The 26,506-nt window shown below is 49.7% G+C and overlaps 3 protein-coding genes across 3 annotated transcripts in view; 1 reads left to right on the top strand and 2 right to left on the bottom strand.

The window, feature by feature from the left end:
- Positions 1–26,506, top strand: part of LOC142198393 (uncharacterized) — a 600,588-nt gene that overhangs the window by 285,756 nt on the left and 288,326 nt on the right. The gene's annotated exons all lie outside the window — the stretch shown is intronic.
- LOC142198391 (uncharacterized) overlaps positions 1–26,506 on the bottom strand; it is a 617,468-nt gene that overhangs the window by 417,785 nt on the left and 173,177 nt on the right. The window lies entirely within an intron of this gene.
- The window catches only part of LOC142196977 (uncharacterized), a 44,215-nt gene that overhangs the window by 3,434 nt on the left and 14,275 nt on the right, over positions 1–26,506 (bottom strand). The window contains exons 2-6 of the mRNA XM_075266947.1: positions 9,520–9,627; positions 8,728–8,958; positions 8,518–8,644; positions 4,690–4,790; positions 988–1,096 (exon numbers count right to left, since the gene is read on the bottom strand). Coding sequence (XP_075123048.1) covers positions 988–1,096; positions 4,690–4,790; positions 8,518–8,644; positions 8,728–8,958; positions 9,520–9,627 — 676 coding nt within the window. The remainder of the gene's footprint in view (positions 1–987; positions 1,097–4,689; positions 4,791–8,517; positions 8,645–8,727; positions 8,959–9,519; positions 9,628–26,506) is intronic.

Genomic DNA, 26,506 nt, shown 5'->3' with positions numbered 1-26,506 from the left:
GTGTCGCCCCCTTGTATAGTACAGTCTGCTTATCTTTACACAGTGTTCCAGTCCCAACATGGCCGCTGATGGAGGAGTGCGGGACTAGGCCTCAGACATCAGTAGCCCCCATTAAATATCATTAGACTCAGCAGAGGCAAGTATCACACAGTGTTACTGAATGGACAAAACTGGTCACATTTCGCTTCATCTGTGGCCATGTTGGGACTGACTTGTTAAGAAAATGGGGAAGCCCATTATTTTTTTGTCTTTTTACAATAAATTAAAATAATAATGAAAGGTCCCAACCCATTTTTCATAAACAGCCAGATACATTAAAGCATCAGCCTGATATTACTAAGGTGCTAAAACCCATGGTTTTTGGGCTTTTCCAGCTTGCAGACAGCCCAATACCCGAGCATCACAGATGGATAGATACTGGACCGTATCTAACTCTTCCCAGTATCCCTGATGGCAGTATTACAGGATTACAGTTAGCGGTGCAGCTTAGGGCTTTGTGCGACAAAAAAGGGATAATATTGAAGGTGTTCATGCACTCAAGGAGTTCATCTTGGTCATAAATACTGCAGAGGGTGATGTAAAGCAGCCCCGTGTACATTGGGGTTACTATGCAGAGACAGTTTAGCATAGCCCTGATGAAAATTACAGCTACTACAATATACAATATATTGGAACAAATTTATTCAGGCGAAAACAATCCTTAGGACTGAACTGGCTGAATCCGAAATGAAACTTAAGAGGTTCAACCAACACTAACTTAAGCTTCTTCTCTCATTACAACATTGAACTCCTTGTCACCACCTTATACACGTCAGTCACATAACACTTGTCCCATAATAATGTAAACTCAACTTTATGGCTTATAGTTTTATTCTTAGTTTAATATCTGGAATTACTTTCTGCCGGAGAGTTACTGGACTGGAGCTCTAACGGGGAACCGACCTGAAGAAACCTGGGACTTCTCCTTCTCCATTTATGACTCCGTACCTGTGGTAACACCTCCTGGAATCTCCTCCTCCACTTCCCTCTTACACAGGTGATGGCCCCTCATCCTCTCTTCTTCAGCCTCCGCTTTAATATCAGTCACATCTTCTCCCTGATTAGTCAGAGGTCACAATTCAGTCCAATACATCAGAAATACAGGAGGGAAATCTAACAGATCAACATAAGGAGCAGCAAGCTCCACCCCCTATATAGATGTACCCCAGGACTCAGCAGCGTCATCTACCTGCTGACTGTCTGGGACATGTATGAGTACAGGAGCTCCACCCCCTATATAGATGTGCCCCAGGACTCAGCAGCGCCATCTACCTGCTGACTGTCTGGGACATGTATGAGTGCAGGAGCGGCGAGCTCCACCCCCTATATAGATGTACCCCAGGACTCTGCAGCGCCATCTACCTGCTGACTGTCTGGGACATGTATGAGTGCAGGAGCGGCGAGCTCCACCCCCTATATAGATGTACCCCAGGACTCAGCAGCGCCATCTACCTGCTGACTGCCTGGTACATGTATGAGTACAGGAGCTCCACCCCCTATATAGATGTACCCCAGGACTCAGCAGCGCCATCTACCTGCTGACTGCCTGGTACATGTATGAGTACAGGAGCTCCACCCCCTATATAGATGTACCCCAGGACTCAGCAGCGCCATCTACCTGCTGACTGCCTGGTACATGTATGAGTACAGGAGCTCCACCCCCTATATAGATGTGCCCCAGGACTCAGCAGCGCCATCTACCTGCTGACTGCCTGGTACATGTATGAGTACAGGAGCTCCACCCCCTATATAGATGTGCCCCAGGACTCAGCAGCGCCATCTACCTGCTGACTGTCTGGGACATGTATGAGTGCAGGAGCGGCGAGCTCCACCCCCTATATAGATGTACCCCAGGACTCTGCAGCGCCATCTACCTGCTGACTGTCTGGGACATGTATGAGTGCAGGAGCGGCGAGCTCCACCCCCTATATAGATGTACCCCAGGACTCAGCAGCGCCATCTACCTGCTGACTGTCTGGTACATGTATGAGTGCAGGAGCGGCGAGCTCCACCCCCTATATAGATGTACCCCAGGACTCAGCAGCGCCATCTACCTGCTGACTGTCTGGTACATGTATGAGTGCAGGAGCTCCACCCCCTATATAGATGTACCCCAGGACTCAGCAGCGCCATCTACCTGCTGACTGTCTGGTACATGTATGAGTGCAGGAGCGGCGAGCTCCACCCCCTATATAGATGTGCCCCAGGACTCAGCAGCGCCATCTACCTGCTGACTGTCTGGTACATGTATGAGTGCAGGAGCGGCGAGCTCCACCCCCTATATAGATGTGCCCCAGGACTCAGCAGCGCCATCTACCTGCTGACTGTCTGGTACATGTATGAGTACAGGAGCGGCGAGCTCCACCCCCTATATAGATGTACCCCAGGACTCAGCAGCGCCATCTACCTGCTGACTGTCTGGTACATGTATGAGTGCAGGAGCGGTGAGCTCCACCCCCTATATAGATGTACCCCAGGACTCAGCAGCGCCATCTACCTGCTGACTGTCTGGTACATGTATGAGTACAGGAGCGGCGAGCTCCACCCCCTATATAGATGTGCCCCAGGACTCAGCAGCGCCATCTACCTGCTGACTGTCTGGTACATGTATGAGTGCAGGAGCTCCACCCCCTATATAGATGTACCCCAGGACTCAGCAGCGCCATCTACCTGCTGACTGTCTGGTACATGTATGAGTGCAGGAGCGGCGAGCTCCACCCCCTATATAGATGTACCCCAGGACTCAGCAGCGCCATCTACCTGTTGACTGTCTGGTACATGTATGAGTGCAGGAGCTCCACCCCCTATATAGATGTACCCCAGGACTCAGCAGCGCCATCTACCTGCTGACTGTCTGGTACATGTATGAGTGCAGGAGCGGCGAGCTCCACCCCCTATATAGATGTGCCCCAGGACTCAGCAGCGCCATCTACCTGCTGACTGTCTGGTACATGTATGAGTGCAGGAGCAGCGAGCTCCACCCCCTATATAGATGTACCCCAGGACTCAGCAGCGCCATCTACCTGCTGACTGTCTGGTACATGTATGAGTGCAGGAGCTCCACCCCCTATATAGATGTACCCCAGGACTCAGCAGCGCCATCTACCTGCTGACTGTCTGGTACATGTATGAGTGCAGGAGCGGCGAGCTCCACCCCCTATATAGATGTACCCCAGGACTCAGCAGCGCCATCTACCTGCTGACTGTCTGGTACATGTATGAGTGCAGGAGCTCCACCCCCTATATAGATGTACCCCAGGACTCAGCAGCGCCATCTACCTGCTGACTGTCTGGTACATGTATGAGTACAGGAGCGGCGAGCTCCACCCCCTATATAGATGTACCCCAGGACTCAGCAGCGCCATCTACCTGCTGACTGTCTGGTACATGTATGAGTACAGGAGCTCCTCCCCCTATATAGATGTACCCCAGGACTCCGCAGCGCCATCTACCTGCTGACTGTCTGGTACATGTATGAGTGCAGGAGCGGCGAGCTCCACCCCCTATATAAATGTACCCCAGGACTCAGCAGCGCCATCTACCTGCTGACTGTCTGGTACATGTATGAGTACAGGAGCTCCTCCCCCTATATAGATGTACCCCAGGACTCCGCAGCGCCATCTACCTGCTGACTGTCTGGTACATGTATGAGTGCAGGAGCGGCGAGCTCCACCCCCTATATAGATGTACCCCAGGACTCAGCAGCGCCATCTACCTGCTGACTGTCTGGTACATGTATGAGTGCAGGAGCTCCACCCCCTATATAGATGTACCCCAGGACTCAGCAGCGCCATCTACCTGCTGACTGTCTGGTACATGTATGAGTACAGGAGCGACGAGCTCCACCCCCTATATAGATGTACCCCAGGACTCTGCAGCGCCATCTACCTGCTGACTGTCTGGTACATGTATGAGTACAGGAGTGGCGAGCTCCACCCCCTATATACATGTACCCCAGGACTCAGCAGCGCCATCTACCTGCTGACTGTCTGGTACATGTATGATTGCAGGAGCTCCACCCCCTATATAGATGTACCCCAGGACTCAGCAGCGCCATCTACCTGCTGACTGTCTGGGACATGTATGAGTGCAGGAGCTCCACCCCCTATATAGATGTACCCCAGGACTCAGCAGCGCCATCTACCTGCTGACTGTCTGGTACATGTATGAGTGCAGGAGCTCCACCCCCTATATAGATGTACCCCAGGACTCAGCAGCGCCATCTACCTGCTGACTGTCTGGGACATGTATGAGTGCAGGAGCTCCACCCCCTATATAGATGTACCCCAGGACTCAGCAGCGCCATCTACCTGCTGACTGTCTGGTACATGTATGAGTGCAGGAGCGGCGAGCTCCACCCCCTATATAGATGTACCCCAGGACTCAGCAGCGCCATCTACCTGCTGACTGTCTGGGACATGTATGAGTACAGGAGCTCCACCCCCTATATAGATGTACCCCAGGACTCAGCAGCGCCATCTACCTGCTGACTGTCTGGGACATGTATGAGTACAGGAGCGGCGAGCTCCACCCCCTATATAGATGTACCCCAGGACTCAGCAGCGCCATCTACCTGCTGACTGTCTGGGACATGTATGAGTACAGGAGCTCCACCCCCTATATAGATGTACCCCAGGACTCAGCAGCGCCATCTACCTGCTGACTGTCTGGGACATTCTCCTCCGGGCAGTCCTGGGAATACAGAGGACTCAGGGGACATCTCTCGGGGGGATTTCTCCTACTGGATCCATCTGTGGAGACACAAACACACAGTGACGGAATCCATGAGCTGCTGCAGATCTGTCTATACATCAGACACTTATGGGGTTACTTATGGGGGGACCCCAATGTTCTAAGGATAGGCTGTCTTTCAAAAATTCTCTAGACAACCCCTCTAAAGGAAATTCTCTCCACTCACTGGTCCGGTCCCCTGATCAGAATGTTAGCTGTGACTCTAGATCTGCTGTGAAGCTTCTTTATCACAGGACAGATGAGAGCCCGGGCAGATTCTGCCATTGTCGGAGATCCCAGAGGTCTTTTAGAGAGAAATGCCAGAACACAAAAGCTTCAGGGGAAACCACTCGTCTTCTACCTGATATTCTCACTCCACCTATGCAACAGCCTAGAGAGATACTTGGATTGAGGAGCTTTGTGGTTCTAAGGATTCCAGCCCAAACTAAATGACTAAAGCTTAATATTAGTAATCAATAAGAATTAGGATAAAACATTTCCATGTGATGAGCCCGAGGCCCCGACTATAATCAGAGGGCAGGACAAAGTATTCAATGAGAAGATTCCATTCATTCAGATCTAGGAGGTGATATTGGAGGGTCCCTGTATTTTTTGGGGCAGTGTATATATATATATAGATGAGTAGTTTATTATTTGGACGTATTAAAACTTTACACTTTAGGCGAATCTGAGCAGTCAGTTAAGATCAGCAAAGTGTAGACAGGGGGCGACTATCTAACCAGTGTACTAGCCAGGCATGGTGCGATACGGCAGCAGATACGCAATATGGCCGTCTATAGGAGATAGCACCTAGTCCGAGATAATGTTCTGATAAATCTCTAGTAGGCAGAGCATTGCACCAATCACACTGGAAGGGTTAATGGTCTGCAGGGATTATCTGAGAGAGTCTAATGCTGCTCAGTATTCAGTGACTGCCTATGTGAGCAGAGGAGAAATATTCCCACAGAAGTGAGACCAGGAATTAGGCCGGCCCTTCTCCTTCACCTTTTTTGTTTTGGAATTTGGACACTTGGACGGTTACTTATTATTACTTGGGCGCTTGGTTTTTGTTTTTTGAATTATTTACTTTTAATAGATATTAATAAAGTTTAAAGGTTTTAATACGTCCAAATAACAAACTACTCATCTATTCCTCTAATTACTGTATTACTGACGCATATACCTGGCATTATCTACCCTCAGTACTATGTCAGTGTGTATATATATATATATATCTGTCCTTATCATGTGATATCCGGGGGGGCCGGGGGTCTGTATAAAATATATATATCTCCTCTTACCATGTGATGTCCGGGGGGGCCGGGGGTCTGTATATAATATATATATGTCCTTATCATGTGATATCCGGGGAGGCCGGGGGTCTGTATATAATATATATATCTCCTCTTACCATGTGATGTCCGGGGGGGGGGGGTCCTCTTACCATGTGATGTGCGGGGGGGCCGGGGGTCTGTATATAATATATATATCTCCTCTTACCATGTGATGTCCGGGGGGGGGCCGGGGTCTGTATATAATATATATATCTCCTCTTACCATGTGATGTCCGGGGGGGCCGGGGGTCTGTATATAATATATATATCTCCTCTTACCATGTGATGTCCGGGGGGGCCGGGGGTCTGTATATAATATATATATCTCCTCTTACCATGTGATGTCCGGGGGGGCCGGGGGTCTGTATATAATATATATATCTCCTCTTACCATGTGATGTCCGGGGGGGCCGGGGGTCTGTATATAATATATATATCTCCTCTTACCATGTGATGTCCGGGGGGGCCGGGGGTCTGTATATAATATATATATCTCCTCTTACCATGTGATGTCCGGGGGGGCCGGGGGTCTGTATATAATATATATCTCCTCTTACCATGTGATGTCCGGGGGGGCCGGGGGTCTGTATATAATATATATATCTCCTCTTACCATGTGATGTCCGGGGGGGCCGGGGGTCTGTATATAATATATATATCTCCTCTTACCATGTGATGTCCGGGGGGGCCGGGGGTCTGTATATAATATATATATCTCCTCTTACCATGTGATGTCCGGGGGGGCCGGGGGTCTGTATATAATATATATATCTCCTCTTACCATGTGATGTCCGGGGGGGCCGGGGGTCTGTATATAATATATATATCTCCTCTTACCATGTGATGTCCGGGGGGGCCGGGGGTCTGTATATAATATATATATCTCCTCTTACCATGTGATGTCCGGGGGGGCCGAGGGTCTGTATATAATATATATATCTCCTCTTACCATGTGATGTCCGGGGGGGGCCGGGGGTCTGTATATAATATATATATCTCCTCTTACCATGTGATGTCCGGGGGGGGGCCGGGGGTCTGTATATAATATATATATCTCCTCTTACCATGTGATGTCCGGGGGGGGGGGGGTCTGTATATAATATATATATCTCCTCTTACCATGTGATGTCCGGGGGGGCCGGGGGTCTGTATATAATATATATATCTCCTCTTACCATGTGATGTCCGGGGGGGCCGGGGGTCTGTATATAATATATATATCTCCTCTTACCATGTGATGTCCGGGGGGGCCGGGGGTCTGTATATAATATATATATCTCCTCTTACCATGTGATGTCCGGGGGGGCCGGGGGTCTGTATATAATATATATATCTCCTCTTACCATGTGATGTCCGGGGGGGCCGGGGGTCTGTATATAATATATATCTCCTCTTACCATGTGATGTCCGGGGGGGCCGGGGGTCTGTATATAATATATATATCTCCTCTTACCATGTGATGTCCGGGGGGGCCGGGGGTCTGTATATAATATATATATCTCCTCTTACCATGTGATGTCCGGGGGGGCCGGGGGTCTGTATATAATATATATATCTCCTCTTACCATGTGATGTCCGGGGGGGCCGGGGGTCTGTATATAATATATATATCTCCTCTTACCATGTGATGTCCGGGGGGGCCGGGGGTCTGTATATAATATATATATCTCCTCTTACCATGTGATGTCCGGGGGGGCCGAGGGTCTGTATATAATATATATATCTCCTCTTACCATGTGATGTCCGGGGGGGCCGGGGGTCTGTATATAATATATATATCTCCTCTTACCATGTGATGTCCGGGGGGGGGCCGGGGGTCTGTATATAATATATATATCTCCTCTTACCATGTGATGTCCGGGGGGGGGCCGGTGGTCTGTATATAATATATATATCTCCTCTTACCATGTGATGTCCGGGGGGGCCGGGGGTCTGTATATAATATATATATCTCCTCTTACCATGTGATGTCCGGGGGGGCCGGGGTCTGTATATAATATATATATCTCCTCTTACCATGTGATGTCCGGGGGGGCCGGGGGTCTGTATATAATATATATATATCTCCTCTTACAATGTGATGTCCGGGGGGGCCGGGGTCTGTATATAATATATATATCTCCTCTTACCATGTGATGTCTGGGGGGGCCGGGGGTCTGTATATAATATATATATCTCCTCTTACCATGTGATGTCCGGGGGGGGCCGGGGGTCTGTATATAATATATATATCTCCTCTTACCATGTGATGTCCGGGGGGGCCGGGGGTCTGTATATATTATATATATCTCCTCTTACCATGTGATGTCCGGGGGGGGGGGGGTGTCTGTATATAATATATATATCTCCTCTTACCATGTGATGTCCGGGGGGGCCGGGGGTCTGTATATAATATATATATATCTCCTCTTACCATGTGATGTCCGGGGGGGCCGGGGGTCCTCCATCATCACCTCCTTGTACCGATCCTCGTGTCCTTCTAAATACTCCCACTCCTCCATGGAGAAATAGACAGCGACATCCTGACACCTTATAGGAACCTGACAACACAATGATACAGTCATCACCCCTCCCCCTCCAGTGCTGTTACTGGAGAATTTCCCAGCATTCCCAGCAGTGTCACCTCTCCAGTCAGCAGCTCCAGCATCTTGTTGGTGAGTTCTAGAATCTTCTGCTCATGTATCAGGGAGAGAGGGGGAGGGGCTGTGATGGGGCCCCGGCTCCTGCTCCCTCCTCCTCCTGGCTCTGTGATGGGGCCCCGGCTCCTGCTCCCTCCTCCTTCTGGCTCTGTGATGGGGCTCCGGCTGCTGGGGGCCCCACAGTCCCCCAATGTCTTCTTCACCAGTGAGTATTCCTGTGTATGGAGAGACAAGAGATGATAGAAATGTAGTACAGATACCTCTCCGCTCAGCAGATAGATGATAGAAATGTAGTACAGATACCTCTCCGCTCAGCAGATACATGATAGAAATGTAGTACAGATACCTCTCCGCTCAGCAGGGAGATGATAGAAATGTAGTACAGATACCTCTCCGCTCAGCAGATACATGATAGAAATGTAGTACAGATACCTCTCCGCTCAGCAGATAGATGATAGAAATGTAGTACAGATACCTCTCCACTCAGCAGATAGATGATAGAAATGTAGTACAGATACCTCTCCGCTCAGCAGATACATGATAGAAATGTAGTACAGATACCTCTCCGCTCAGCAGATAGATGATAGAAATGTAGTACAGATACCTCTCCGCTCAGCAGATAGATGATAGAAATGTAGTACAAATACCTCTCCGCTCAGCAGATAGATGATAGAAATGTAGTACAGATACCTCTCCGCTCAGCAGATACATGATAGAAATGTAGTACAGATACCTCTCCGCTCAGCAGATAGATGATAGAAATGTAGTACAGATACCTCTCCGCTCAGCAGATAGATGATCTCCAAGGTGAAGTCTAATATTCTTCTGGTGATCTCAGTCCTGTCCTTGTCCATCCTTGGTGGGTCATTCAGGAGAAGGAGCGTCTGGAGGAGAAGAGGAGGAAACTGGATGAGCTGGAGGATCTAGTAGTGCAGGAGAGAGGAGGGGCCCCGAAATCATACAGGGGCCACATCATGTGTGACATACAGGAGCTCCTCACATGGATACAGGAGGATGGGGCTCATTGTATGTGACTTATACCTCCCAAGCGATCCAGATTCTGCAGGACATTCACGGATTCGGTGTCCTGTCCCATGGTCCCGTCCGGCGGGAGGTATGTCCCAGTATGTCCGGAGGACGCCAATGAGTTGAATACATAGGCGATTAAAGCAGAAGCTGTCACAGCTCAGCTCCTGCTTTAATGCTGCGCTCCAGCTCCTGCATGTGTAGGCATATGTGTTTGAGACCACAGAGAGCTGTGGGGGAGCGTTGGAAGGGTGAGTATCAGTGTTTTCTTGTGTTAAACATTGAGGAGAACATAGTGTGGGGGGCCCATGAAACTGGGGGCAGATGAAGGGGGGGGGGGATGAATCTGGGGGCAGAGATGGAGGGGACATGAATCTGGGGGCAGAGATGGAGGGGACATGAATCTGGGGGCAGAGATGGAGGGGACATGAATCTGGGGGCAGAGATGGAAAGGACATGAAACTGGGGGCAGAGATGGAGAGGACATGAATCTGGGGGCAGAGATGGAGGGGACATGAATCTGGGAGCAGAGATGGAGGGGACATGAATCTGGGGGCAGAGATGGAAAGGACATGAAACTGGGGGCAGAGATGGAGGGGACATGAATCTGGGGGCAGAGATGGAGGGGACATGAATCTGAGGGCAGAGATGGAGGGGACATGAATCTGGGGGCAGAGATGGAGGGGACATGAATCTGGGAGCAGAGATGGAGGGACATGAATCTGGGGGCAGAGATGGAGGGGACATGAATCTGGGGGCAGAGATGGAGGAGAAAATGAATCTGGGGGCAGAGATGGAGGGGGAAATGAATCTGGGGGCAGAGATGGAGGGGGAAATGAATCTGGGGGCAGAGATGGAGGGGGAAATGAATCTGGGGGCAGAGATGGAGGGGGAAATGAATCTGGGGGCAGAGATGGAGGGGACATGAATCTGGGGGCAGAGATGGAGGGGACATGAATCTGGGGGCAGAGATGGAGGGGACATGAATCTGGGGGCAGAGATGGAGGGGACATGAATCTGGGGGCAGAGATGGAGGGGACAATGAATCTGGGGGCAGAGATGGAGGGGGAAATGAATCTGGGGGCAGAGATGGAGGGGGAAATGAATCTGGGGGCAGAGATGGAGGGGGAAATGAATCTGGGGGCAGAGATGGAGGGGACATGAATCTGGGGGCAGAGATGGAGGGGACATGAATCTGGGGGCAGAGATGGAGGGGGAAATGAATCTGGGGGCAGAGATGGAGGGGACATGAATCTGGGGGCAGAGATGGAGGGGACATGAATCTGGGGGCAGAGATGGAGGGGACATGAATCTGGGGGCAGAGATGGAGGGGACATGAATCTGGGGGCAGAGATGGAGGGGACATGAATCTGGGGGCAGAGATGGAGGGGACATGAATCTGGGGGCAGAGATGGAGGGGAAAATGAATCTGGGGGCAGAGATGGAGGGGGAAATGAATCTGGGGGCAGAGATGGAGGGGACATAAATCTGGGGGCAGAGATGGAGGGGACATAAATCTGGGGGCAGAGATGGAGGGGACATGAATCTGGGGGCAGAGATGGAGGGGACATGAATTTGGTGGCAGAGATGGAGGGGACATGAATCTGGGGGCAGAGATGGAGGGGGAAATGAATCTGGGGGCAGAGATGGAGGGGGAAATGAATCTGGGGGCAGAGATGGAGGGGACATGAATCTGGGGGCAGAGATGGAGGGGACATGAATCTGGGGGCAGAGATGGAGGGGACATGAATCTGGGGGCAGAGATGGAGGGCGGACATGAATCTGGGGGAAGAGATGAGAGGGGACATGAATCTGAGGGCAGAGATGGACGGACATGAATCTGGGGGCAGAGATGTGGGGACATGAATCTGGGGGCAGAGATGGAGGGGACATGAATCTGGGGGCAGAGATGGAGGGGAATGAATCTGGGGGCAGAGATGGAGGGACATGAATCTGGGGCAGAGACGGAGGGACATGAATCTGGGGGCAGAGATGGAGGGGAATGAATCTGGGGGCAGAGATGGAGGGGACATTAATCTGGGGGCAGAGATGGAGGCAACATGAATCTGGGGGCAGAGATGGAGGGGACATGAATCTGGGGGCAGAGATGGAGGGGAATGAATCTGGGGGCAGAGATGGAGGGACATGAATCTGGGGCAGAGATGGAGGGACATGAATCTGGGGGTAGAGATGGAGGGGAATGAATCTGGGGGCAGAGATGGAGGGGACATGAATCTGGGGGCAGAGATGGAGGGGACATGAATCTGGGGGCAGAGATGGAGGGGACATGAATCTGGGGGCAGAGATGGAGGGGGACATGAATCTGGGGGCAGAGATGGAGGGGGACATGAATCTGAGGGCAGAGATGTACGGACATGAATCTGGGGGCAGAGATGGAGGGGAATGAATCTGGGGGCAGAGATGGAGGGGGAAATTAATCTGGGGGCAGAGATGGAGGGGACATGAATCTGGGGGCAGAGATGGAGGGGACATGAATCTGGGGGCAGAGATGGAGGGGACATGAATCTGGGGGCAGAGATGGAGGGACATGAAACTGGGAGCAGAGATGGAGGGGACATGAATCTGGGGGCAGAGATGGAGGGGACATGAATCTGGGGGCAGAGATGGAGGGGACATGAATCTGGGGGCAGAGATGGAGGGGACATGAATCTGGGGGCAGAGATGGAGGGACATGAAACTGGGAGCAGAGATGGAGGGGACATGAATCTGGGGGCAGAGATGGAGGGGACATGAATCTGGGGGCAGAGATGGAGGGGGGACATGAATCTGGGGGCAGAGATGGAGGGGAATGAATCTGGGGGTAGAGATGGAGGGGACATGAATCTGAGGGCAGAGATGGACGGACATGAATCTGGGGGCAGAGATGTGGGGACATGAATCTGGGGGCAGAGATGGAGGGGACATGAATCTGGGGGCAGAGATGGAGGGGACATGAATCTGGGGGCAGAGATGGAGGGGAATGAATCTGGGGGTAGAGATGGAGGGACATGAATCTGGGGCAGAGATGGAGGGACATGAATCTGGGGGCAGAGATGGAGGGGAATGAATCTGGGGGCAGAGATGGAGGGGACATGAATCTGGGGGCAGAGATGGAGGGGACATGAATCTGGGGGCAGAGATGGAGGGGAATGAATCTGGGGGCAGAGATGGAGGGGACATGAATCTGGGGGCAGAGATGGAGGGGACATGAATCTGAGGGCAGAGATGGAGGGGACATGAATCTGGGGGCAGAGATGGAGGGGACATGAATCTGGGGGCAGAGATGGAGAGGACATGAATCTGGGGGCAGAGATGGAGGGGACATGAATCTGGGGGAAGAGATGGAGGGGATATGAATCTGGGGGCAGAGATGGAGGGACATGAATCTGGGGGCAGAGATGGAGGGGACATGAATCTGGGGGCAGAGATGGAGGGGACATGAATCTGGGGGAAGAGATGGAGGGGATATGAATCTGGGGGCAGAGATGGAGGGACATGAATCTGGGGGCAGAGATGGAGGGGACATGAATCTGGGGGCAGAGATGGAGGGGACATGAATCTGGGGGCAGAGATGGAGGGACATGAAACTGGGGACAGAGATGGAGGGACATGAATCTGGGGGCAGAGATGGAGGGGACATGAAACTGGGACAGAGATGGAGGGACATGAATCTGAGGGCAGAGATGGAGGGACATGAATCTGGGGGCAGAGATGGAGGGGACATGAATCTGGGAGCAGAGATGGAGGGGACATGAATCTGGGGGCAGAGATGTGGGGGACATGAATCTGAGGGCAGAGATGGAGGGACATGAATCTGAGGGCAGAGATGGAGGGACATGAATCTGGGGGCAGAGATGGAGGGGGGGACATGAATCTGGGGGCAGAGATGGAGGGGGGGACATGAATCTGGGGGCAGAGATGGAGGGACATGAATCTGGGGGCAGAGATGGAGGGACATGAATCTGGGGGCAGAGATGGAGGGGACATGAATCTGGGGGCAGAGATGGAGGGACATGAAACTGGGGACAGAGATGGAGGGACATGAATCTGGGGGCAGAGATGGAGGGGACATGAAACTGGGGACAGAGATGGAGGGACATGAATCTGGGGGCAGAGATGGAGGGGACATGAAACTGGGGACAGAGATGGAGGGACATGAATCTGGGGGCAGAGATGGAGGGGACATGAATCTGGGGGCAGAGATGGAGGGGACATGAAACTGGGGACAGAGATGGAGGGACATGAATCTGAGGGCAGAGATGGAGGGGACATGAAACTGGGGGCAGAGATGGAGGGGACATGAATCTGAGGGCAGAGATGGAGGGGACATGAATCTGGGAGCAGAAATGGAGGGTACATGAATATGGGGGCAGAGATGGAGGGACATGAATCTGGGGGCAGAGATGGAGGGTACATGAATATGGGGGCAGAGATGGAGGGACATGAATCTGAGGGCAGAGATGGAGGGACATGAATCTGGGGGCAGAGATGGAGGGGACATGAATCTGGGAGCAGAAATGGAGGGTACATGAATATGGGGGCAGAGATGGAGGGACATGAATCTGGGGGCAGAGATGGAGGGTACATGAATATGGGGGCAGAGATGGAGGGACATGAATCTGGGAGCAGAGATGGAGGGGACATGAATCTGGGGGCAGAGATGTGGGGGACATGAATCTGGGGGCAGAGATGTGGGGGACATGAATCTGGGGGCAGAGATGTGGGGGACATGAATCTGGGGGCAGAGATGGAGGGGGGGACATGAATCTGGGGGCAGAGATGGGGGGACATGAATCTGGGGGCAGAGATGGAGGGGACATGAATCTGGGGGCAGAGATGGAGGGGACATGAATCCGGGGGCAGAAATGGAGGGGACATTAATCTGGGGGCAAAGATGGAGGGGACATGAATCGGGGGCAGAGATGTGGGGACATGAATCTGGGGGCAGAGATGGAGAGGACATGAATCTGGGGGCAGAGATGGGGGGCATGAATCTGGGGGCAGAGATGGAGGGGACATGAATCTGGGGGCAGAGATGGAGGAGCCATATAATTTACGGGTGACTGTAGGAGGATTATACTGTGTGGGGGCACATGAAAAAAATGAATGAGAATGGGCGGAGTCAGCATAAAAGTGGGTGGAGCTAAATTTTCCCCGGCGCACTGTGCACGCTGCATATTTTGTCCCTCTTTCTGCTCTTCTAAAGTTGGGAGGTGAGTGCAGGATGGAACTAAGACTCTGTTCACACCTGGAGCAGTGATGTCATCTTACCTTCTATCCGCAGTGTGAACGTGTCCTGAGAGCAGCCAGCGAGCCACTAATGGCTGATAACAGAGAGAACAAGACAACAGCACTGACCACTGAGCAGGAGCTGCAAGAGCTGAAGGACCTGGGATGATGTCACCGCTATCATGTGACCAGTACATGGGGGCGGAGCTCAGGAGAGGAGAAGGATGAAGGACCTGTGATGATGTCACTGCTATCATGTGACCTGAGGGCTTTGTATTAGTGTGCTGGGTCATGTGACTGCTTTTGCTCTCTGACAGGATTTTCTCCCTTCCCTTAGGGTAGAGTCTAAATCCTAGCGGGTAAAGGACCGGGTCCCTCTGGCCACTTGGATTTAGCTTGTTCTATATAGAGGCGGCTATATCCTAGTGGACTAAGGGACCAGGTCCTTCTCTCCACTAGCTTTTAGCCGGCTCTATATAAGAAAGCTAAATCCTAGTGAGTAGAGGGACCCGGTCCCTCAGCCCCCTAGATATAGCTAGTTTTGAGTAGAAGGACCCGGTCCCTCAGCCCCCTAGATATAGCTAGTTTTGAGTAGAAGGACCCGGTCCCTCAGCCCCCTAGATATAGCTAGTTTTGAGTAGAAGGACCCGGTCCCTCAGCCCCCTAGATATAGCTAGTTTTCAGTAGAAGGACCAGGTCCCTCAGCCCCCTAGATATAGCTAGTTTTGAGTAGAAGGACCAGGTCCCTCAGCCCCCTAGATATAGCTAGTTTTGAGTAGAAGGACCCGGTCCCTCAGCCCCCTAGATATAGCTAGTTTTCAGTAGAAGGACCAGGTCCCTCAGCCCCCTAGATATAGCTAGTTTTGAGTAGAAGGACCAGGTCCCTCAGCCCCCTAGATATAGCTAGTTTTCAGTAGAAGGACCCGGTCCCTCAGCCCCCTAGATATAGCTAGTTTTGAGTAGAAGGACCAGGTCCCTCAGCCCCCTAGATATAGCTAGTTTTGAGTAGAAGGACCCGGTCCCTCAGCCCCCTAGATATAGCTAGTTTTCAGTAGAAGGACCAGGTCCCTCAGCCCCCTAGATATAGCTAGTTTTGAGTAGAAGGACCAGGTCCCTCAGCCCCCTAGATATAGCTAGTTTTGAGTAGAAGGACCCGGTCCCTCAGCCCCCTAGATATAGCTAGTTTTGAGTAGAAGGACCCGGTCCCTCAGCCCCCTAGATATAGCTAGTTTTGAGTAGAAGGACCCGGTCCCTCAGCCCCCTAGATATAGCTAGTTTTGAGTAGAAGGACCAGGTCCCTCAGCCCCCTAGATATAGCTAGTTTTGAGTAGAAGGACCCGGTCCCTCAGCCCCCTAGATATAGCTAGTTTTCAGTAGAAGGACCAGGTCCCTCAGCCCCCTAGATATAGCTAGTTTTGAGTAGAAGGACCCGGTCCCTCAGCCCTCTAGATATAGCTAGTTTTGAGTAGAAGGACCCGGTCCCTCAGCCCTCTAGATATAGCTAGTTTTGAGTAGAAGGACCAGGTCCCTCAGCCCCCTAGATATAGCTAGTTTTGAGTAGAAGGACCAGGTCCCTCAGCCCCCTAGATATAGCTAGTTTTGAGTAGAAGGACCCGGTCCCTCAGCCCTCTAGATATAGCTAGTTTTGAGTAGAAGGACCAGGTCCCTCAGCCCCCTAGATATAGCTAGTTTTCAGTAGAAGGACCCGGTCCCTCAGCCCCCCAGATATAGCTAGTTTTGAGTAGAAGGACCAGGTCCCTCAGCCCCCTAGATATAGCTAGTTTTGAGTAGAAGGACCCGGTCCCTCAGCCCCCTAGATATAGCTAGTTTTCAGTAGAAGGACCCGGTCCCTCAGCCCCCTAGATATAGCTAGTTTTGAACAGAAAGACCATATCCCTTAGCCCACTAGGATTTAGACTGTTTTATATATAAGAAAGCTAAATCTTATTTGGCTAAAGCACTTGTTATATACAGAAATCTAATTTTTTATTGTTTTTTTATTTAAATATAAAAATGGTTTATTTTGATTTATTTATATTTTTTGATAGCGCTGACGTATTCCAACACATTTTTCAGGTTCTTGGTCCATTTTATTGTTGCCTTATCTGATCACTTTCTATCCCATAGGACTTTCCTCAGCAGTTTGGAGCTGCAGTGACTCTCGCAGAAACTGTTTTCATTTTATTGGCCCTATGACATAAGTCACATGACTTGATCGCAGCTCAGTCCCATTCAAATAAATGAGCTGAGCTGTGAAAGCACGTGAACGCTGATCCACTGTGGACTTCTGTCAATCTGTATTTGCCAACTAGAGATAGTTTTCAGACTAAATCCTAGTGGGCTAAGGGACCTGATCTTTCTACTCAAATCTAGCTATCTGTAGTGGGTAAAGGCACCTGGTCCCTCAGCCCACTAGGATTTAGCCAGCTCTATATAAGAATGGTAAATCCTATGGGGGCTGAAGGACCAGGTGCCTTTACCCACTGGAGATAGCTAGTTTTCAGTAGATGGACCAGGTCCCTCTGCCCTCTTGGATTTAGCCTGCCCTATATAGATAAGATAAATCCTACTACTTCGGTTTGTCTCCTTCTTCTTGCTCCGTATCTGCATCTCCTCTCACAATTTGAGCCTATTGGCAGATTTAGATGTCCACATATGGTCTGGACAAAATGGCCGATGTATTGGCGGCATTTCAGTGAGTGACCATGGGTGAGATGAGCAAAACTCCCTCTAATATACATCACTATGACACAGTAAGTTTAGTTCAGATGAATTGCAGCTCAGCCTCTTGAATAGGAGTGAACTGTAACCAGGCCATGTGATTGATGTGATGACCGGTGTCATACTGCCGATATGTGAGTTGGGGCCCGGTGTCATACCACCGATATGTGAGGGGGAGGGGGGTAACTTGGTGTCATATCGCTGATATGTAAGTTGGGGCCCGGTGTCATATGGCCGATATATATTGGGGGACCCGGTGTCATACTGCCAATATGTGTGTGTGTGTGTGTGGGGACCCGGTGTCATACCGCCAATACGTGAGGGAACCCAGTGTTATACCGCTGCTATAATATTGATGACCTATCCACACCCTGCCTTCTTTCCAGAAAGTGCTAATAGTGGTGTCAAAGAGGCTATTTGCAAATAAAAAAGTTTGCGACTTTTTTTGCCATAAGCACAAGGGGTTGATGAATTTCCCAGTGAGTTCAAAGCAAGAAAAAAGCAAGAGTAAAAACACAGGTACCAGGGGTGAACCTGGGCGGTTCTGTGCCGCCCGTGCCACTTTTCCAAGGAGGCCTCATCAGATTTACCATCATTTACACCTGAAATGTGGCATAAATGATGGGGGAAACGTATGGCGGCTACGAGATAGCGCACATTTCCCCTGAATCGTGCCTTATCTACGAGGAGCGCCTGATCATACTGACCATAATGTCTTCTGTTCATCGTCAAACATTTCCATCAGAAGTGTATGATGGAACAGTAAAAGATGCCTGCTCATCAAAACCCTCTTTACAAGGATCTTAAAGGGAATGTCTCTCCCACCTTGTTTCCCAATAGAGGCCCCATCTATAGTATAGAGCAGGGGTAGGGAACGTACGGCTCTCCAGCTGTTGCAAAACTACAACTCCCAGCATGCACACTTGCTCTGCTGTTCTTGGAACTCCCATGGAAGTGAATGGAGCATGCTGGGAGTTGTAGTTTCACAGCAGCTGGAGAGCCGATGGTTCCCGACCCCTGGTATAGAGAATAAATCCCTGATCAGTGGGGTCTGAACACTGAGACCCCCACTTATCCCAAGAACAGGAGATTATTGTCCCCTCATGACTGGTAGTGGCCGGCGCCCCCATTCTCTTCAGTGGGTGCACCGGAGATAGCCAAAGTCCAGCATTCAGTGATATCTGACGCCGTCCACCACCAGATACACCGACATTCAGCATGACTTTGATCAGGCTCAATGTAAAGCAGGTGAAAAGAACCCCCTCAACTCTCGGGACCGGTGGGGGACGCAGCCGTCAGACCCCTGAACTCTCAGGACCGGTGGGGGACGCAGCCGTCAGACCCCTGAACTCTCAGGACCGGTGGGGGACGCAGCCGTCAGACCCCTGAACTCTCAGGACAGGTGGGGGACGCAGCCGTCAGACCCCTGAACTCTCGGGACCGGTGGGGGACGCAGCCGTCAGACCCGCACCCATCAGATATTTGTCGCCTATCCTGTGGACAGATAAATACTTCTCATGGCATAATCCTATTTACAGTGTTGTATTTTAGGCTTAGTACCTATTACAGCGGCCAATCCCCACAGCTCTGACACTAATCTATCCTGACCACTAGGACCCCCACCATCATCAAAACAGGGGTCCTACATTTGTACTACTGCGCCATTCATCTCTATGGGACTGCTGAAAAGAAGTAGAGATCAGAATTATCTCTGGCAGTCTCAAAGAGATGAAGGAATCATCAGCGCACATTGTGGATCATATAGGGGAGCAACAGGACATGTGATCAGTGGGGGTCCAATAGACAGATCCCCAGTGATCTACTTTTTATTCCTAGAGGAAATAGCTTGTTGCCTCTGGTGCTGGAAGCCGACATCTGTGCCCCTGGTATAGTGGTGGTGCTACAGCCCTGCCCCCAATGACTAGGAACACAGCTGCAGTATTCACCACCGTCTATATACAGTGAACACAGCTGCAGCATTCACCACCGCCTATATACAGTGTACAGAGCTATAGTATTAACCACCACCTATATACAGTAAACACAGCTGCAGTATTAACCACCACCTATATACAGTGAACACAGCTGCAGTATTCACCACCGTCTATATACAGTGAACACAGCTGCAGTATTCACCACCATCTATATACAGTGTACAGAGCTGCAGTATTCACCACCATCTATATACAGTGAACACAGCTGCAGTATTCACCACCATCTATATACAGTGAACACAGCTGCAGTATTCACCACCATCTATATACAGTGAACACAGCTGCAGTATTCACCACCATCTATATACAGTGAACACAGCTGCAGTATTCACCACTGCCTATATACAGTGAACACAGCTGCAGTATTCACCACCATCTATATACAGTGTACAGAGCTGTAGTATTCACCACCGTCTATATACAGTGTACAGAGCTGTAGTATTCACCACCGTCTATATACAGTGAACACAGCTGCAGTATTCACCACCATCTATATACAGTGTACAGAGCTGCAGTATTCACCACCGCCTATATACAGTGTACAGAGCTGTAGTATTCACCACCATCTATATACAGTGAACACAGCTGCAGTATTCACCACCATCTATATACAGTGTACAGAGCTGCAGTATTCACCACCACCTATATTCAGTGTACAGAGCTGTAGTATTCACCACCACCTATATTCAGTGTACAGAGCTGTAGTATTCACCACCACCTATATTCAGTGTACAGAGCTGTAGTATTCACCACCACCTATATACAGTGAACACAGCTGCAGTATTCACCACCACCTATATTCAGTGTACAGAGCTGTAGTATTCACCACCACCTATATTCAGTGTACAGAGCTGTAGTATTCACCACCACCTATATACAGTGTACAGAGCTGCAGTATTCACCACCACCTATATACAGTGAACACAGCTGCAGTATTCACCACCACCTATATACAGTGTACAGAGCTGTAGTATTCACCACCACCTATATACAGTGAACACAGCTGCAGTATTCACCACCACCTATATTCAGTGTACAGAGCTTTAGTATTAACCACTGCCTATTTAGGCTGGTCTTACACGACCGTAATGATTCTACAGTCCGCATGTTGCTGATCAGCAACACTAGTTGCTGATCTGCAACATACACTCCGCAGATGTCCATGAGCTGCTGTACTCGCCCATAGAGTTCTATGGGCGAGTCCGTGCAGTGCTGCAATTCACGGGCATTACGGACATGCTCTACAAATTGCAGACCACGGTTTCAGCCCGGCCACACCACGGATAAAATATCCGGTGGTGTAAGAGGCCGCATTGAGTATAATGTGCCCGCAATTGAAAACCCTCAATTGCAGACCATTTGCGGACTTACATTACAGTCGTGTAAGACCAGCCATACAGTGAACAGAACTGTAGTATTAACCACCGCCTATATACAGCGATCAGAGCTGTAGTAGTCTACCCTGCCTATATACAGTCTACAGAGCCTTGGAGGTTCTAGCACTGGAGACTGGCTGGAAGTGCTGAGTGCTGGGCCCCACTGATCAAATATTGGTGACCTTATCCTAAGGAAGGGGGGGACCATCAAAATGAAAAACAGGACAATGAATATATTTAGTTAAAAATCGATTTTAATTTCATATTTAGTATCAAAAAGGTATTTATTAAAATACAAAGAAAACATTATATATGTACAAAATATAGAAAACCCCGTGTAGGGGGCATACAAATAAAGATCACATATAAAAACCCATAATGTATAGCATAATTTAAGGTAAAAAAAAAATTAAAAATTTACAAAAGAAAGACCGAGGAGGAATGGAAGACCCAAACAAGGAATGGAAATAGGAAGGGGAGAGGCAGGGGAAGGGAATTCTAGACCACATCACGTTGAAAGATTATATAGTATATACTTACAGTGTTGGCCAAAAGTATTGGCACCCCTGCAATTCTGTCAGATAATACTCGTGTTCTTCCAGAAAATGATTACAATCACAAATTCTTTGGTATTATCTTCATTTAATTTGTCTTCAATAGAAAACCACAAAAAGAATTGTCAAAAAGCCAGATTGGTTATAATTCCACAGCAAACATAAAAAAGAGGGTGGACAAAAGTATTGGCACTGTTTGAAAAATCATGTGATGCTTCTGTAATTTGTGTAATTACCAGCACCTGTTACTTACCTGAGGCACCTAACAGGTGGTGGCAATAACTAAATCACACTTGCAGCCAGGTGAAATGGATTAAAGTTGACTCCACCTCTGTCCTGTGTCCTTGTGTGACCACATTGAGCATGGAGGAAAGAAAGAAGACCAAAGAACTGTCTGAGGACTTGAGAAGCAAAATTGTGAGGAAGCCTGAGCAATCTCAAGGCTACAAGTCCATCTCCAAAGCCCTGAATGTGCCTGTGTCTACCGTGCGCAGTGTCATCAAGAAGTGTAAAGCCCATGGCACTGTTGCTAACCTCCCTAGATGTGGACGCAAAAGAAACATTGACGAGAGATTTCAACGCAAGATTGTGCGGATGGCGGATAAAGAACCTCGACTAACATCCAAACAAGTCCAAGCTGCCCTGCAGTCCGAGGGTACAACAGTGTCACCCCGTACTATCCAGCGTCAGCGTCTGAATGAGAAGGGACTGTATGGTAGGAGACCCAGGAAGACCCCACTTCTTACCCACAGACAGAAGCCAGGCTGGAGTTGGCTAAAACTTACCTGAGAAAGCCAAAACCATTCTGGAAGAATGTTCTCTGGTCAGAGGAGACAAAAGTAGGAAAAGGCCTCAACATAGAGATTACAGGAAAAAAGAGAAGAAGACGCCCCCTACAGTCAGACATGGCGGAGGTCCCTGATGGTTTGGGGTTGCTTTGCTGCCTCTGGCACTGGACTGCTTGACCGTGTGCATGGCATTATGAAGTCTGAAGACGACCAACACATTGTGCAGCATCATGTAGGGCCCAGTGTGAGAAAGCCGGGTCTCCCTCAGAGGTCAGGGCTCTTCCAGCAGGACAAGGACCCAAAACACACTTCAGGTCAGCACTAGAAAATGGTGGTGAGAGAAAGCCCTGGAGACTTGTAAAGTGGCAGCAATGAGTCCAGCCCTGAATCCCATAGAACACCTGTGGGGGAGGGGGAGAGATCTCTTGGTGGCAGTTTGGAGAAGGCCCCCTTCACATCTCAGGGGGGACCGCGAGCAGGAGCCAAAGAAGAAGGGTCTAAGATTCCAGCAGAGCCTTGTAAGAAACTCATTGCTGGTTAGCGGAAGCGGTTGTGCGCAGTTATTGTGTCTAAAGGTTGTGCTGCCAAGTATTAGGCTGAGGGCGCCAATACTTCTGTCCGCACCAGTTCTGGAGTTTTCTGTAAAATGATCAATGATGTGACTTTTTTTTCATTCTCTTTTGTGTTTTCTCATTGCAAGCAAAATAACTGAAGATATTACCAAAGAGTTTGTGCTTGTAATCATTATCTGGGGGACAGCGAGGATTATCTGACAGGACTGCAGGGGGCGATACTTATACTGTATATACCCTGTGTCACTTATATACTATATAAGAGTTTGTGCTTGTAATCATTTTCTGGAAGACAACGAGGATTATCTGACAGAATTGCAGGGGGGGCCAATACTTTTGGCAACACTGTAATAATAATGGACATCTCATGGGGCCGGGGTAACAGCTAGTGTCAGATCCTGAGGGGCCGCACCTACACTGCACTGGGATTGGTTGTTACTAGCAATAGGTGGATTCACACCTGCAATATTTCCTTTGGGGGTCTCTGTCCCCTATTCCGCTTGAAAAATGTGGAGAGAAAAATCCTACAAGCAGCACTTTTCTCTCCGCATGATTCGTGTGGAAAATACACAGACCCCATTATAGCCTATGGGGTCCATGTGGTTTCATTGCTTATCGCTTTTTAATGCGTTCAATATTCCGTTCAGAGGGCATCCCCAAGCGGACCCACTGAATGGAATACCGAACACAGATGTGAACCAGGCCTTAGCAAATGCATCATGGTACGTGTAGGCTGACTCGCACTACCTCAACCTCCGTCTCTCTAGCTATCCCGCCCACTACTAGACCTTCCCAACTAACTTAGCCCACCACCCCCGCCCCATCATACTTGCCTCTCTCTTACTTCCAGACTTCCTCCAGCGAGACAGCTCCTCCCTCTTTTCTGACTCTGCCGGAGCACGCAATAATTTCGCCGCTGCTCTTTGCTCTGCAGTCGGCAATCCACCTCTACAACGCAGGCATCAGAGGCTATTGCTCCCACACCTGCATAGTAGAGGTGGATTGACAGCAAAGAGGGAGGAGACATCCTGCAGGAGGAAGTCTAAAAGGAGAGAGGTAAGTATGATGGGGTGGAGGGAAAAGGGGTGGGGGGAGTAGTACTAACGTTTTGTTTCCGGAAACGGAACGTCACCAGTAACCAGAAAATGTCCCTGGAGCGGTCACATGATCGCCATAGGGATATGGGTAAATATATATTTTTGATAAATTATGTAATTTAGAAAGTAGTCGGGGGTGGGGTGTTTATATTAGTATAGGAATTACATTTTATCCTGGACCACTCCCTTTAATGTTTGCGGGACAAATTTGTTCTTCATAAAGGTGCCATTTATTATTCTGTACAATGTGCTGTGAGGCTGGAAAAAAATTCAGAAGTGGGTGGAATTTGAGAAAAACTGCATTTGTGCAACTTTTATATGGACTTTCTTTTAATGGCACATGTCCCCTGTATTCTATGTGTCCCCCTGTATTCTATGTGTCCCCCCCTGTATTCTATGTGTCCCCCCCCCCTGTATTCTATGTGTCCCCCTGTATTCTATGTGTCCCCCCCCCCTGTATTCTATGTGTCCCCCCCTGTATTCTATGTGTCCCCCCCCCTGTATTCTATGTGTCCCCCCCTGTATTCTATGTGTCCTCCTGTATTCTATGTGTCCCTCCTGTATTCTATGTGTCCCCCCTGTATTCTATGTGTCCCCCTGTATTCTATGTGTCCCCCTCCCTGTATTCTATGTGTCCCCCTCCCTGTATTCTATGTGTCCTCCCTGTATTCTATGTGTCCCCCTCCCTGTATTCTATGTGTCCCCCCTGTATTCTATGTGCCCCCCCCCTGTATTCTATGTGTCCTCCCTGTATTCTATGTGCCCCCCTCCCTGTATTCTATGTGTCCCCCTCCCTGTATTCTATGTGTCCCCCTGTATTCTATGTGTCCCCCTGTATTCTATGTGTCCCCCTGTATTCTATGTGTCCCTCCTGTATTCTATGTGTCCCCCTGTATTCTATGTGTCCTCCCTGTATTCTATGTGTCCCCCTGTACTCTATGTGTCCTCCCTGTATTCTGTGTGTCCTCCTGTATTCTATGTGTCCTCCCTGTATTCTATGTGTCCTCCTGTATTCTATGTGTCCCCCTGTATTCTATGTGTCCTCCTGTATTCTATGTGTCCTCCTGTATTCTATGTGTCCCCCTGTATTCTATGTGTCCCTCCTGTATTCTATGTGTCCCCCTGTATTCTATGTGTCCTCCTGTATTCTATGTGTCCCCCTGTATTCTATGTGTCCCTCCTGTATTCTATGTGTCCCCCTGTATACTATGTGTCCCCCTGTATTCTATGTGTCCCCCCTGTATTCTATGTGTCCTCCCTGTATTCTATGTGTCCCTCCTGTATTCTATGTGTCCCCCTGTATTCTATGTGTCCTCCTGTATTCTATGTGTCCTCCCTGTATTCTATGTGTCCCTCCTGTATTCTATGTGTCCCCCTGTATTCTATGTGTCCTCCCTGTATTCTATGTGTCCCCCTGTATTCTATGTGTCCTCCCTGTATTCTATGTGTCCCTCCTGTATTCTATGTGTCCCCCCTGTATTCTATGTGTCCCCCCTGTATTCTATGTGTCCCCCCTGTATTCTATGTGTCCTCCTGTATTCTATGTGTCCCCCCTGTATTCTATGTGTCCTCCTGTATTCTATGTGTCCCTCCTGTATTCTATGTGTCCCCCTGTATACTATGTGTCCTCCTGTATTCTATGTGTCCCCCCTGTATTCTATGTGTCCCCCTGTATTCTATGTGTCCTCCTGTATTCTATGTGTCCCCCCCTGTATTCTATGTGTCCCCCCCTGTATTCTATGTCCCCCCCCCTGTATTCTATGTGTCCCCCCTGTATTCTATGTGTCCCCCCTGTATTCTATGTGTCCCCCTGTATTCTATGTGTCTCCCCCTGTATTCTGTGTGTCCTCCCTGTATTCTGTGTGTCCTCCTGTATTCTGTGTGTCCTCCCTGTATTCTATGTGTCCCCCCTGTATTCTATGTGTCCCTCCTGTATTCTATGTATACCCCCTGTATTCTATGTGTCCTCCTGTATTCTATGTGTCCCCCCTGTATTCTATGTGTCCCCCCCTGTATTCTATGTGTCCTCCTGTATTCTATGTGTCCCCCCTGTATTCTATGTGTCCCCCCTGTATTCTATGTGTCCCCCCTGTATTCTGTGTGTCCTCCTGTATTCTATGTGTCCCCCCTGTATTCTATGTGTCCTCCCTGTATTCTATGTGTCCTCCTGTATTCTATGTGTCCCCCTGTATTCTATGTGTCCTCCTGTATTCTATGTGTCCTCCTGTATTCTATGTGTCCCCCTGTATTCTATGTGTCCCTCCTGTATTCTATGTGTCCCCCTGTATTCTATGTGTCCTCCTGTATTCTATGTGTCCCCCCTGTATTCTATGTGTCCCCCCTGTATTCTATGTGTCCTCCCTGTATTCTATGTGTCCCCCCTGTATTCTATGTGTCCCCCTGTAT

The sequence above is a fragment of the Leptodactylus fuscus genome, chromosome 3 (genome assembly GCF_031893055.1).
Source record: "Leptodactylus fuscus isolate aLepFus1 chromosome 3, aLepFus1.hap2, whole genome shotgun sequence".
Classification (NCBI taxonomy): Eukaryota; Metazoa; Chordata; class Amphibia; order Anura; family Leptodactylidae; genus Leptodactylus; species Leptodactylus fuscus.
Note: the sequence above shows the minus strand (reverse complement) of the source record. Positions and strands in the feature narration are given on the sequence as shown.